Consider the following 15,650-nt stretch of genomic DNA (forward strand, 5'->3'; position numbering starts at 1 on the left):
CCCCCCCCCCCCCCCCCCACCAAATGGGGAGGGTTGTACCTTTGGAGTTGCGGAATGTCCAACTCTTTGCCGCCTCTTTTGATCTTGCATATTAGATGTCCCCTACCAGGTGGTGATACATGCTCTCCACTGTACATCTGTAGAAATTTGGTGACATATCTGATCTTTTCACTCTCCTAATGAAGTATAGATGCTGCAGTCTTTTGTGATTGCATCAGTGTGTTGGGGCTTGGTTAGATCCACTGAAATATTGATGCCTAGGAACTTGAATCTGCTTGTCCTTTCCACCATTGACCCCTAAATGAGGACAGGCATGTCTTCTCCAGACTTCCCCTTCCTGAAGTCTACAGTCAATTCCTTGGTCTTGCTGACGTTGAGTAAGAGGTTGAATGCTATCACCTCTTGTAAAGTAAAATCAAGTAAAACCTTGCTTCCAGATGAACCCAATACCTTCTATACCATCAAAACTTTAAGGAAGCATCATAAACTCCCACAGCCCCTAATGATCCTGTGATTTCATTTTCTGAGGCTGACATGTGAGCAGTCTTCAGAAGGGTGAAACCTTGAAAAGCATCTGGCCCAGATGCTTTAAGTACTGAAAACCTGTGCTGGGACTTGGTTAGATCCTCTGAAATATTTAATCTCTCGCTTTGGCAGTTTGAGATACCCACCTGCTTCAAATAGCTTTCATTTATACCTGTGCCAAAGAAGAATGTGGTAACCTGCCTCAATGACTATTGTCCAATTGCAGTTGCATCCATAGTATGAAGCGTTTTGAGAAGTTGATGAAACTTTATTAACTGCTTGAGAAGCGACTTTGATCCACACCTATTTGCCTACTGGTGCTCCAGATCCATAGCAGATGCCATCGTATTGGTTCTTCATTTAAAAATTCACTCAACCCTGGAATATCTGGACAGCAAAGATGCATGCATCAGGATGCATCTTGTCTACAGCTTGGCATTCAATACCATAATTCCCTCAAACTAATCAATAAGCTTCAAGACTTTGGCCTCAATACCTTGTGCAGTTGGATCCTCTATTTCCTCACTTGCAGCCCTAGTCAGTTCGGATTGGCAACAACATCTGTCTCAATCAGCACAGATGCACCACAAAGCTGTGATTAGCCCCTGCTGTACTCTCTTTGCACTTAGGATGGTGTGTTTAAGCACAGTTCCAGTGCCATATTCAAGTTTGCTGAGGATGCCACTGTCATAGGCCAATCGAAGGTGGTGACGAATTGGCATATAGGAGGGAGACTGAAAATCTGGCTGAGTGGTGTCACAACAGCAACCTCTCATACCATGTCAACAAGAACCAAGGAGCTGATTATTGACTTTAGGAAGAGGAAGCCAGAGGTCCATGAACCAGACCTCATCAGAAGATCAGAAGTGGAGAGAGTGAGCAACTTTAATTTCCTCTGTTATCATTTTGGAGGAACTGCGCTGGGCCCACACACAAGTACAATTACAAAGAAAGCATGTCAGTGCCTCTACTTAGTCACTAAGTCTCCAAGTACCCCCATCACCCAGGATATGTCCTCTTCTCATTGCCATCATCAAGGAGGAGGTACAGGATATATCATTCCAGTTAATTGGGACACATCGGTATCAGTACATTTTGGCCGATTTAAATGGCTGCCCCAAATTGACCGAAGTTTCGTGGAAATAGTTATCATCCCGTGTACACTGCAGTGTTTTTGACTAAAGGACAAAATCAGTGGAGCTGCATAGTACAGATAATGGACTTTAAAGTCCTTTTTTTAAAGTCAAGATAAAAATAAAAGTCACTGCGCTTTTTTAAAAAATCAGTGTCCATTGGCCCAAATAAATAAAATATAACCCGTGCAACACACACAAAATGCTGGAGGAACTCAACAGGCCAGGCAGCATCTATGGAAAAAAAAAAGTACAGTTGACATTTCCATATTTGCTGCCTGGCCTGTTGAGTTCCACCAGCATTTCATGTGTACTGCTCGGATTTCCAGCATCTGCAGATTTTCTCTTGTTTGTGAATATATAACACGAGCACACGCAACCTTCACTATTAAAAAAATTTTGCGCTGAGCACGATGTTGTCTATCGGCCACACAAGTACTTGTGACTGACACTGGCTAGAATTGAATTGACTTTCTTACATCCTTCACATACATGAGTTATGTTAAGTACATTATGTCTCCGTCTAGGTGTACAATGTGCAATTATAGTAATTTATAATAAATAGAACAGTCAATGTAACACTTGAAATACACTCAAGTCAGCATGATTTAATCTGTCTGATGGCCTGGTGGAAGAAGCTGTCCTGGAGCCTGTTGGTCCTCGCTTTTATGCTGCGGAACCGTTTCCCAGATGGTAGCAGCTGGAATAGATTGTGGTTGGGGTGATTTGGGTTCGCAGTGATCCTTCGAGCCCTTTTTTTCACACCTGTCTTTGTAAATGCCAGTTCACATCAGCAGATGCTCTGGGCTATCTGCACCACTCTGCAGAATCCTGCAATTAAGGGAGAAACAGTTCTGAAACAGTTCTGCAACAGTCTTCTGTCCCAAATAGACAAAGGGAATTGCAGATATTTTTTCAATTTGTTTTTGTTCTTTGAGATGTCCCGAATAAACAGCTGCCCTGATTAACTGATGGACCTATTAACTGGAATCCACTGTACATTTGTAATTTATAGATTTCTATGTATTCCACTATACTGCTGTCACAAAACAACAAATTTTACAAGATATGCCAGTGGTACTAAACCTGCCTGATTCTATCCCAAAGACCTTGCATGTCTCTCAAAGAACTAAGGTGAAAACTAACGTTATTGATTTTGTAGGAATTTTTTTTTAGATGGTGTTTATGCAAATAAACATTCATCAGAATTGGGGCAACATTCAAATCCAACATTGTAGTGCTGTTTACTGTGCATTTGCAAATTATTGTTTACTAATAAGCTACTTTATAGTGGATTTGTAATTCCTTTTAAAGGAGGTAATAGAGAAGATGCTATTTGTTTAATCTTCACTTCTGTTGGTTAGTATTTTCTGATTAGCTTTTAAATTATTTTCAGAATTCTTTTACGGATGGCATTGCTTTCTAAACTGATATCTAGCAGTTTGGAGTGCATATGTCAGGCTTTTGGGATGCTGCCATTGCTGTAGGTGTGGTTTCCTTCCTGTAATTCATTTGTTATGAGCTATTGCTCAGCTTGGATTCTGGAAGCAGTGCCATTCATTTTGCTGTGCAATATTAGTTATTACCTTTCATTTAATTTGGCAAGAAACTTGAGTATTAACAAAAATCTGAAAAATTGGCCAGAATAACATTACCCCATGGGAAAAATTTTGGAGTAATTGAACCTGGTTGTGTGAGCTCTTTGAATAGACCTGTAAATTTGTTTCAATTCATTTGATAGCAAGAAATGGAAAGCCATTTAAGTAATCAAGTCACATATGTTTTGGTCCACATAAATGGGAATGTTGTCTCATTGAACAGAATTGAAGAATAGTGCTTTTTTATGGACAAGATATGGATTTCAGTAATTGGTCATTTAAAAATCTCCATCCAAAACTTTTAATTCTGTTTTTAAAGTTTTAGTGAGGCACTTGAACCTACAGTTGCATCAGCATGCATGTGTTCAAAGTTTCTTGTGCCCATTTCCAGCAATAGGCTTTTGAAATATTCTCTCATCTGAAGTTTTAAACATTTTGTTCTTGCAGCTTTTGCTCAGTATAATAATTGGGGTATTTGAATTCTTGTGATCAGAATCTGCATATACCATATACAGCAGAAACTTGAATGGTTGAATGCTGCCCCAATAAGTTGCTGGACCCTTGATCTAATTTGCTACCACTCTACTGAAGATACAGACCCATTTCCTTCAAAGTAAATGGTACTTTTGAAAGTAAGATTAATCAATAAGCAAAAGCTACTAGTGTGTTTGTATAATACTAGTCGTTATAATTTTCAAGATGGCTTCCATCAAACGTTAACCATGGTTAACAAGTTTTCACTGTTCTCCTTCCATCTCAATTTAAAAAAAATTGGAATGGCATTGATTTATGAATTTTTAAAAAAACTGGTTACTAAAATTGCAGAAATTAAGTGTGTTTAGCAAAGTGGTATTCTGTGCTTGATCAGATTCCTCATTCCTGATATTGGGACTAATAATTGGGGAATTATAATTCAAATGCCAGAATGGTTGTCAACATGCTAGTTAATCTGCAACAGGTTAATGAGTTAATCAGTGTTAATTGAGAGAAATTTCAACTATTAAATCGTACCAGCTCCACTTAACTTAAAACACCTATTGTAGTACAGTACTTGCGTACTGTTTTGGATTGACAACTGTATTAGAGATTCTTAAATCTTTGAACCCTTAAAATGAGATGTCTAATTTCTGAAATAAGCTGTCATTATAATAAACTGACAGTTGAACTGCATGGGAGGGGAATAAAGTTTCAAAACTTGTTTGCATTCAAGCAACCATTCAGTACTTCAAATTGCAGACACCTTTAAGATGCTTTGTTTCGTCCAGCATTGTCCATTGCTTAGACTGTGGCATTCCAATGGAAGGACAACAGTATCATGCAGGATGTTTGAAGCTCTACCAATTTCTAGATGCAAACATAGAACTTGCCTTGCTTCTGTTGCAGCAATAAGCCATTACTAACAGATTGTCCATTAGTGTGCACTTTCTGTTCCTGAGCCTACCGTAGTCGATCTTACACCTGGCCAAACAATTCTCCCTGCATTTCCATAAACTCAGTAGGAACCATACCTCAACTGTGCTGGGGAATCTCTAACTGCTGTATGTTTGACCACACAATTGGTTAAGTCCGTCTAATTTTACATTTGAGTACGTAATTTACTTTGTATACTGAACTGACAAATTGTGTGTTTGGATTCAATCACTTTAAAAAAATTTTGTATTACGTTATTACTATGCATCCTGGATTTGGTTATTTCATCCATATAAACAACTCAATTTGTGATTTTTAAAATTTTGGTTTTAAAAGCCATGTCATGGAGATAGAATGGTAAGAACTTACAGTAATATAAGGGTGCAGGTACAATTTCAAATACAGTGTATTCTGGTTACTTGTGACACATTGGGACTAGAGCATTTTGGCCTAATTAAGTGGCTGCCAGTTGGCCAGTTTCATGGAAGTAGTTAGGTATAGTTTTTTTTAAAAAAAAAACAAACTACCATTTAATTGAGTAACAAATTATCTATTTAAATGAAATGCAGAGCAAATTAGAACATAGCCAATACTACTACAGTACTACAAAACTGTATTGGTTCCTAATAATGGAGGAATTCATCCAGTGTATGTTATGGTGTTCTTTTGATTAACTGTAAGTTAATCAGCGCAGACATCTAGTGCAGATAATGGACTTTAAAAATTCATTTTAAAAGTCAACATAAAAAGCAAAATAATCAAAAATCACTGCTTTTTGGATCAGCATCCATTGGTCCAAATGGATAACATAACTAGCACACGCAACTGGTGCATATGCACAAACACCTAGTATAGATAATGGACTGCCTTCATGCAATGCTTTTGAAGATTGCATTCTCCAGATCGTCATTTTCATAGTTGTAACATTCAAGATGGCTGTCGATTCCTTCAAATTCTTCATAGTGCCTAACTTGTCGAAGGTGTGAAATCATTTCATTTTCACTCCCTGCCATTTTTGGCATCTTCAAGCCTCAATGCTGGAAACGGCAGTGAGCAAAATAGTTCCGAGTTGACTTCCTAATTCCTTGCCAACTGTCAGTAACAAAAATTACTGTTTTGAATGAGCGCGCGCACACACACATACTTTAAAATCGGTTAGCTTTAAGCATGGTGCGGTGTTTAACAGCTGTGCAAGTGCACACGACTGATGCTAGTTAGAAACTGTTTGGCAACAGTCTCCTTTTGAGAAATCGAATAAGGCTAAAACGGTAAACACTTGCTTTCAAACTCCAAGTTAAATATGTATATTTAAGCAGTCTTAATATTGATCCAACCTAAATTAAACCTCCAGAACTGCTTGCTTGCACAATATTGAAATAATTTGCTACTCTTTTGTATGCTTGTATTTTTTAATTTAAAGTTTCCATAAATTGATAATATTTAAAGTTAGAATGTGGTGACTAAATTAAGTAACGTAACATGCAGTTAAATGGCTTAAAAGGTAATGGGGAGAAACTTTGTTGCAAGCAAAAGTGGACCATGGTTTCTGATTATTCCTGCATTGCTTTATTTTGGGGAAATGGGATTTGGACTTGGTCCTGCAGAATTGAAAGTGAAAGTTGTAATCATCTAATTTCTTGTGTAGATATCTCTGGGTGAGTCTGTAAAAATGACAGTGATTTTGACAAAGGGTGTATAATACAATAAATGATATGTACTGTCAGCTTTGCTGCAATGTGGTGGTTAAGCTACAGTCTTTAGAAACACTACAGCACAGTATTTCTAAAGACGCCAATGTTACAGCAGCCAGCATGAGAGCTGTGTAAGGCTGAAAATGTAATTGTCTACTTTTATCTATTAAAATGCACCAAAAAATTGGAAGAGGTTTGGAATGCGGGAGTGGGATTTTGGTGGTTGCTGAAATTCTGGCTTGTGTAAATGAACACTCTAAATTTTCCTCTTTCACAGTCTTATTTCGTTACGGATTATGACCCTACAATTGAAGATTCCTATACCAAACAGTGTGTTATTGATGATAGGGCGGCAAGATTGGATAGTAAGTATCCTAATGTCGGTAAGTCCTTGGGTTTTGTAGGTTGATCATGGGAAGAACTTTTAAGTTGTCAGCTGAAGCCTGACCCATTCCACCAACTGTTCTCCCCATGGTCATGTAAATTCTTTCCTTTTGGCTATTTATCTAACTCCCCTTTGAATGCTGCAATTAGTAGTTCCACTCCCTTCTGTAATCTTCAAAAAGCTTTTACAGTGGAATGCAGTGTAACTAATATTTGGTTAAAGTGTGTGTGGCTGGTAGCTCATGTTTGAATTGGAAACTGGCTATTAGTTATATCCACCCTGAATTCTCGGGACACAAGTTTGAGAGATGATGGTCAGAGGCTAGGTCATCTGCTTGCGCTGCCATTAAACAGTGAGCTTGGTAGAAGAGCTTGTAGATACATACTTTATTGTACAGATATGCAAATATTAGAAGAGAAGTAAGAAGGAATAAAAAAAAGTTACCTCAGTCTAAAAGGAGGGGGTCATCATTTCCCCGAGTATAAGTTGACTCGTTATAGAGCCTAATGACCGAGGGTAAGAATGACCCCATATAGCGCTCTTTGAGTAGTGCAGTTGTCTTAGTCTGTTACTAAGAGTGCTCCTCTGTTCAGCCAAGGTGGCATGCAGAGGGTGAGAAACATTTTCTAGAATTCTCTGGATTTTCTGGAAGGTCCTCAGTGAAGAAGATTGATATAGATTTTATGCTGAGGGCTGGTATAGGAATAGACCCTGCAGTAGAATGGTGTCTGAAATCAGCTAGCGAAAAAGTGCTTTAATTAAGGTTTGTTATTGTTAATGATTCTATATATTAAATTGCTCATGTCTTAGTAATCTATTTGAAACTTTGTATTCTTAAGATTTTATAATCGGAACCAGGACTAAACAGCTATCTGTAGAATCGTTATTGTTCTGTTAAAGGTTGATGGGGCCTTGTGTTACCATACCCAAAACTGTGTTGCAGAAGGAGGCTGTTTTGGCCCATTTCAGCCTATTACAACTCGCAGAGCAATGTGATTTCCCAGCTCATTTTCCCTGAAGTGATTAAGTTACTCTGAACTGGTAGAAGCAAAGCACTTTTTGGAAGCCAGTGTGGAGAACTTGCAAATTCTGTTGGCGGTCAGGGTTGAAACAAAGTTGCCAGAGTTGAGAGGCAGTTGCTTTGCTAGTTCTACACTTAGCTAGTTTGCTACCTTCCCTAAAACTGCTCAGAACCTCAGGCATCTGTTGGTTGTGGAAGGTAAGCTCATTCAGTTCCTAATGTCTGGCGGTTGGGCAGGGCTGGGCCTATATATTGGAGAGATAACCGAGGCTGGAACTGTAAACCAAATTTTGACCGTATATTGCCATTTCTGTGATCATGAATTTGATTCATGTAATTGACTTCCCATATTTATTGTATCAAAGCATAGTTTACTTAAGTTTCCTTGGCTGAAATCCTTTTAGTAATTTGCCATTTAAGAAAAATGATGTAAAAGTCTCGTTCATCAAGGGAAAAGTTTCTTGGACACCCCCACTTACAATTCATGATTTTTACAGTGCAGTTACCATTTCTTTTTAGTGGTTAAGGAAATCTCATTTTGTCCAGGCATTGGATTATTGCAGTTCATTTAAAAACCAATAAGCTGCAGATTCTGGAAATTGGAAAACAATGAACATCTGAAGAGAAATGAAATCCATGTTTCGGTGAAAAATCTAGCATTACAACGTCTTGCACTTTGTATTTTATCCATTGTTTGTCTTTCAGCTAATCTTGTGAATTTTCTTTTTGTCATGTAGTTTTAGACACAGCAGGACAAGAAGAATTTGGAGCCATGCGAGAGCAGTACATGAGGACAGGAGAGGGTTTTCTGCTGGTTTTCTCTGTTACTGATAGAGGAAGGTATGTTTGAAACATGGTGTGGAAGAGAAATCGTGTGGATTTTCAGAGTGTACCAAGTTTAACTTGATCTATGAAGTGTAGTATTTATTGGACTACCATTAAATCTTGCACTAGCTTGTGATCTAATGACAATAAGTTGATATTGATATTAGTTGATGAGTAGCTTCAAATTAGAGGTTTCCACTTAATTGGGTCAAATTGGGACCACTCCATTTTGGCCTAATTAAGGGGCTACACTGATTAGCTGAAGGTTCATGGAAGTAGTTAGGTATTAAAAAGGACAAGCTGATGTTTAAGCAATACACACAAATACTGAAGGAACGTTGCAGGCCAGGCAGCTTCTATGGAAAGAGTACAATTGATGTTTTGGGCCAAGACTCTTCAGCAGGACTGGGGAGAAAAGATACGTAAGAAAGTGGGGGGAGGGGAGGAAGAACCACAAGGTGATAGGTGAAACTGGGGGGAGGGGTGCGGTAGTGGGGGAAGGGGTGAAGTAAAGAACTGGGAAGTTGGTGAAAGATGCAGGGCCAGAGAAAGAGGAATCTGTTCAAAGGCCATGAAAGAAGGAGAAGTGGGAGATGATAGGCTGGTAAGGAGATAAAGTGAGATAGGAATGGTTGGGGGGAGAGTTATTCCTGGAATTTCAGGAAATCGATGTTCATGCCATCACGTTGGAGGCTACCCAGACTGAATACAAAATGTTGCTCCTCAATCTGAGTGGCTTCATTGCGACAGTAGAGGAGGCTACGGACTGACATGTCGGAATAGGAATGGGAAGTGGAATTAAAATGGGTGGCCCCTGGAGATCTAACTTTTTCTGGCTGATGTAGCATGGATGCTTGAAGAAGCAGTCTGTGTCGGGTCTCACCAATATACAGGAGGCCAAACCAGGAGCACCGAACACAGTATATGACCCTCACATGCAGGTGAATTGTCGTCTCACCTAGAAAGACTTTAGGGCCCTGAATGGTAGTGAGGGAGGCGGTGTAGGGGCAGGTGTAGCACTTGTTCTGCTTGCAAGGATAAGTGCCAGGAGAGAGATCAATGAGGAGGGATGAATGGACAAGGAAGTTGCGTAGGGAGTGATCCCTGCGGAAAGCTGAAAGTAAGGGGGAAGGTAAGATGTGCTTGGTGGTGGGATCCTGCTGAGGATGGTGGAAGTTCTAGAGAGTTATGTGCTAGATGCAGGGACTGTTCGGGTGGTAGGTGAGGATAAGATGAACCCTGTTCCTGGTGGGGTGGCGAGAGGATGGGGTGAGGGCAAATGTGCGCAAAATGGAAGATTTGTGGTTGAGGGCAATGTTGATGGTGGAGGAAGGGAAGCCCCTCTCTTGGAAGAAGCACATCTCCTCCAACCTGGTGAAGATGATGGTTTGCCTTCTGGCAATGCTTTTGATGATTGTACCCTCCAAATCTTCGTTTTCATTGTAATATTCAAGATGATTGTTGACACCTTTAATTCCTAACTTGGAGTAGTGAAATCATTTTATTTTCACTCCTGGCTGTTTCTGGCATCTCCCAAGTTTCAGTGGTTGAAACTGTGGTGAGCAAAACAGATCTAAATTGTCGCACTGCTTATTTCTCACCAACTATCAGTGACAAAAATCACTGCTTTTTGAACACAAACACATGCAACTGATGCTATTTAAAAACTGTTCAGCATGGTGTAATGTCTAACGGCAGCACAAGTGCAGAGAACTGACATCAGTTCAAAAACTTTGGCAACGGTCTCTTGTCCCAATTAAGTATCCCAAATAAATGAAGGGAATCCTGGCTCTTTTCTCAATTTAGTTTCTGTTCTTTGAATTGTCCCAATAAACAACTACCCTGATTAACCATAGGATATAGGAGCAAAAGTAGGTCATTTGGCCCATTGAGTCTCTTCTGCCATTCAATCATGTGCTGATCCAATTCTTCCTGTCATCCCCACTCCCCTGCCTTCATCCCATACCCTTTGATGCCCTGGCTAATCAAGAACCTATCTATCTCTGCCTTAAGTACACCCAATGACTTGGCCTCCACAGCCGCTCGTGGCAACAAATTCCACAGATTTACCACCCTCTGACGAAAGTAATTTCTCCGCATCTCTGTTCTAATTGGACATCCCTCAATCCTGAAGTCACGCCCTCTTGTCCTGGAATCCCCTACCATGGGAAATAACTTTCCAATATCTAATCTGTTCAGCCCTTTTAACATTGGAATGTTTCTATGAGATCCCCACCCTTCATTCTTCTGAACTCCAGGGAATACAGCCAAGAGCTGCCAGACATTCCTCATATGGAAACTCTTTCATTCCTGGAATCATTCTTGTGAATCTTCTCTGAACCCGCTCTAATGTCAGTAAATCCTTTCTAAAATAAGGAACCCCAAACTGCACACAACACTCCGTGTGGTCTCACGAGTGCCTTATAGAGTCTCAACATCACATCCCTGCTCTTATATTCTATACCTCTAGAAATGAATGCCAACATTGCATTCACTTTCTTTACAACTGACTCAACCTGGAGGTTAACTTTTAGGGTATCCTGCATAAGGACTCCCAAGTCCCTTTGCATCTCTGCATTTTGAATTCTCTCCCTATCTAAATAATAGTCTGCCCATTTATTTCTTCTACCAAAGTGCATGATCGTACACTTTCCAACATTGTATTTTACTTGCCACTTGATTGCCTGTTCCCTTAAACTATCTAAGTCTCTCTGCAGGCTCTCTGTTCCATCAACACTACCCGGTCCTCCACCTTTCTTTGTATCATTGGCAAGTTTAGCCCAATGGCCCAATTAAATGGAATCCACGGTATTTGTTCTAATTGTTTGACTTCATATTGAATAATGAGACCACATTTAACTTGTTAACTGGTGATATTCCCTCCAGCAGAATAGTGAGCATACTGTAATTTAAATCACTAATTATTTTATCTTGATGGTGGAGGGAAGACATGAAATAATAGCAATCATAAATTTGATCTGTGGTCATCATCCTTGTGCTGTGAATGTCCAAGAGGTATTGTGAAGTCAGCTCCAAAGGCTGAAAATCAAAATAACTGCAGATGCTGGATAAACGGAAAGATACGTCGCATCTGGAGTTTCTCTGGTTAGCGGACGATTTTCTTCCACGCCTCTCTGACGTAGTGGGGAACTACGTACGAGGCAAGTTGCAGCAGTGGTTTGCCATTGCCTAAAAAAACTGAAAATGTTAGAAATGCCCAACAGTCAGGCTGCATCTGTGGTAAGAGAAATAGATGACATTTCAGGACATTTGGGGGAAACATGGCACACATTTTTTTTCATAAAGTAAAAGTAATAACATACAGGGAGGAGAGGGAGCATCAGTCTCCAGAGTATAATCCTAATCCTTATCTCCCTGGATTTATTTTATCTGAGAAATATCCTCTTTCTCCCCGCCCCTCACAATTTAACAAGATTCTTTTGTCTCCTTCCCAGTACTGATGAACAGTCAGATCTGAAAAGTAATTGTTTTCCCATAGATATTCCTTCACTTGCTAAGTATTTCCAGTATTTTGTTTATATTCTATTATTCGAAATAATGTGTTTTCATTGTGATCCCCAGTTTTTGATCAGTTATTGCCTGCCCATGTCCATGAATAGGAACACAGTGCACTATGTTCTGTGTTTTGTTGCAAAAGTCTTTGAAATCAATTTTGTCTACTGAATGGCTCATTCATTCCCCAATTCTTTGGCACGTCAGGCTCAAAAATTCATACACTCAGTGCCACTTTGTTAGGTACACCTCATTAATGTAAATATCTGATCAGCCAGTCATGTGGCAGCAACTCAATGCAGACATGGTCAAGAAGTTCAGATAGTCAGACCAAACATCAGAATGGGGAAGAAATGTGATCCAAGTGTCTGATCATGGATCAGTCACAACAGTCTCTACAGCTCAGGGAATGGTGTGAAAGATGATAAAACACTCGGTGAGCTGCAGTTCTGTGGGTGAAAACTGATCCAAGCTGATGGGAAGGCAACTGTAACTCAAATAATCAGCCGAATTAACCAAAATCCACTGTAACATGAAAACAAAGTCTGAAATTGGATATAATGGAAACAGCATTAGAAATATTTGATTTTAAATGGTTGATGAATTTTGAAGATCTTTGCCATTGTATGATCAAAGCCAGAAATGTTTGTGTTGTACACATTACTTTTCTGATTCACCAAGTTGGCTTTAGGAAGTGAAGTGCATTGTCCAGGAAAGTCCCTGCGTTGATCAGTTTGTGAACTTGGGAGCAGTTAAATAAATTTGAGTTTGCAATTTTGTTTTTGCTTTTAATGAACAAATTTGTTAAGTGTTAATTACTCATGTTGATTGTCACTTGAAAATCACCTGAGTTAGCCTTGTTCCCCCAGTCCTATCCAAAATTACTCAGTCATTCACAACCCCCACTGTCATTCACTTAACTCAATTGGGCTGAGAGATATTGGCTGGTGCTTGTGAGGTTTGCGGCATTGACTCCTTGAGTTTTCTTCGATTATCATACTTTAATCAGTGGAGAAATCTAGTAACCTATTGATGTCATCACATGTATTTAACACAACAAATGAGCATGTTGAGAACATTTTGATTTTTTTTTTGAAAAGCAGTGGAGGTTTGGATTCACTTCAATTTAATGTTCCATGCACATTCCAAATTCCATTAGGAATTCTGATTTGAGAATGCCATGTCCTAACATATGGCTGGTCTTTGGAAAAGCAAGTGGTTAATCTTCCAGTTCTTTTATATCCAGTGCTTGTAAGCTGGCCTGAAACATGATTTCCGTTTTCTTTTGCGTGCGGTAGTTTACTCAATGTTTTGCTTAGGGAAATTAAATTCTGGTAGCCAACACTTGGTGATGTTTTTTTAGTCATTTTGGAAGGTGATTTATTTTGTGGTCTTGCCTGCAGTTTTATCACATGAAATAGGTTCAAATGAGGAAGGTACAGTAAAATTTAGAAACCTTTTAAGTGGTCATGTGATAGAAGAACGGCAATTGTGAATCAAACATAATGAAACATCATACAAATTTAGCAAAAACTTTTCAAAACCCTTGATCATTTTTCGGGGGTCAGATCGAAAATGGGACTGGTGTGAATCAGATTAATTTTTTCTTTGAGAAGAATATAAATTTGTATTAGACTCTTGTCAAATTATATTCAAGGTATTTTTCTTTTACAGTTTTGAAGAAATTTATAAGTTCCAAAGACAGATCCTTCGAGTGAAAGATCGTGATGAATTCCCTATGATCCTTGTGGGTAATAAAGCTGACTTGGAACATCAAAGGCAGGTGAGCACCTGGAAGTGACCTGGATTTTTGTGATGCTGAACAGTGAGGTCAGTAAAAATAAAAGCTACCTCCTGGGGTTATTGATTTCTGTCTTTTGATTGATGTGTAGCTTCCTGACATAAGCAGAAATGTCAGAAGGATTGAAACTTCAGTCAAAATGCTAGAACCTTTTTTGTATAAAATTTAAAATTAAGCTCTTTGTATTTGTCAGAGTTTGTGCTTTTATGAATTATTCTAAACCATCAGCACTGTTTGGTTCTTTTAAGTGCTCAAAAATAGAATTAATGCCCCAACTTGCTATGCAGCGCTATTGAGATACCAATTCTGACAATGGAAGACATCTTTTTTATATTGAGTTAATCATTGAAATATTTAGTATAGAGGAATGTTTAAATACTTAATGAAAATAACAGTATATTTTGTAATTTAGCTTCACCAAAATTAAACCTTGCCATTTTAGTCTATAAAATTCTGACATTAATATTTTGCTTTGGCTATGACTGGTTGATGCCAGTTATCATCATCATGTTCACTGATTTATTTTTAGGGATGGAAACCTGTCATACTCAGTTGGTTTAGTGTATGTGCCTGCAGACGTAATGACTTTTTAAACTGCCCACTGAATGTTCCAAGAAGCTATTGAATTTAAGATCAATTAGAAATGATAACTGACTTTCTGTGCCTGCATTGCCCATTGCTGTGTTTAACCTGCTTTTTGTTTTGGCTGTTTGGGATTCTGAATTCTCAAGGATGATGAAACTACTTTCCCAAATGGGATTGGGCAGCAAGGATGCATGTGAGGGTAGTTGCTGATATTTGTTGGTATTTTTATTGTCTAACTTATCCTTTCTAACTAATTGTCCTTTCTATCCTTTTGAGAGGTGATCTTAAAATGTAAACTTTTTAAACATCTATTTAGGCTTCAGATTCAAGTAGGTAAGATCGAATTTTAACATTTTTCATAACTTGACAACATTCTGCATGGGCATACGTATCATGGTTGATGTATTCATAGAAGGATTTGAAGAGGATTTTATTACGCTCTGCTTTTGGTGATCCTTAGCTAGGGGTACTTCCCTGTTCAGAGCAGTGCTTTAAGAAAATTAGTATTTTGGATCTTGTAGGTGTTGAATATAATTACATAAACTGAATAGTTCAATTATTTTAACTTTGCTATAAGTATTATTGTAATTATAGTAGGATAATTGTTTTTTGGATTTGACTGGAAAAGTTTGTTCAATAGGTAATGCTTCCACTAGGCTAACTGGGGAGGGAAAAAGGAAGATATTGCCATAAATACTCATCAGAAAAAGCATAAAGGTCTTGCTTTATTAAAATAGTGGTTAATACAATACTAGGAATTCTTATAGAGAACAATGGAAACCTCCCTAGTTTCATAGTTGCAATGCATGTGCTCAAATTTCTTCCCTTCTGTTAATTTTTAACATTTACTATGAGTAAATTTTTTTTCAGTTGATCAGGCACAAACTATTCATATTTTTAAAAACATAGTTTCAACTGTGGCTGAATTTTGTCTCATTTTTATAAGCCTAACATGCGTTTCAAGCTAGGTTGTCTCTGGGTGCTGAGTAACCCTTGTTATTATCATGTTGTCATGGGTGGTACAGTAGCCTAGTGATTAGCGTAATGCTTTACAGTGCCAGCTATCAGGAAAATCTGGGTTAATTTCCTGCCACTGCTCTTAAGGAGTGTGTAGATTCTTTCCATGACTGTGCATGTTTCTTCCAGTGTTTTGGTTTCTTCCA

General features: G+C 38.7%; 1 protein-coding gene across 5 annotated transcripts in view; it reads left to right on the forward strand.

Moving 5' to 3' along the window:
* rras2 (RAS related 2) overlaps positions 1-15,650 on the forward strand; it is a 74,352-nt gene that overhangs the window by 40,930 nt on the left and 17,772 nt on the right. For all 5 annotated transcript variants that reach the window (XR_011887773.1, XM_072272535.1, XM_072272539.1 and 2 more), the window contains exons 2-4: positions 6,635-6,722; positions 8,501-8,603; positions 13,776-13,884. Coding sequence is in view for 4 of the 5 variants with exons in the window: in XM_072272535.1 (XP_072128636.1) it covers positions 6,635-6,722; positions 8,501-8,603; positions 13,776-13,884 (300 nt within the window). In the remaining variant the exon portion in view is untranslated. The remainder of the gene's footprint in view (positions 1-6,634; positions 6,723-8,500; positions 8,604-13,775; positions 13,885-15,650) is intronic.

Source organism: Mobula birostris, chromosome 11, assembly GCF_030028105.1.
Source record: "Mobula birostris isolate sMobBir1 chromosome 11, sMobBir1.hap1, whole genome shotgun sequence".
Lineage (NCBI taxonomy): Eukaryota > Metazoa > Chordata > Chondrichthyes > Myliobatiformes > Myliobatidae > Mobula > Mobula birostris.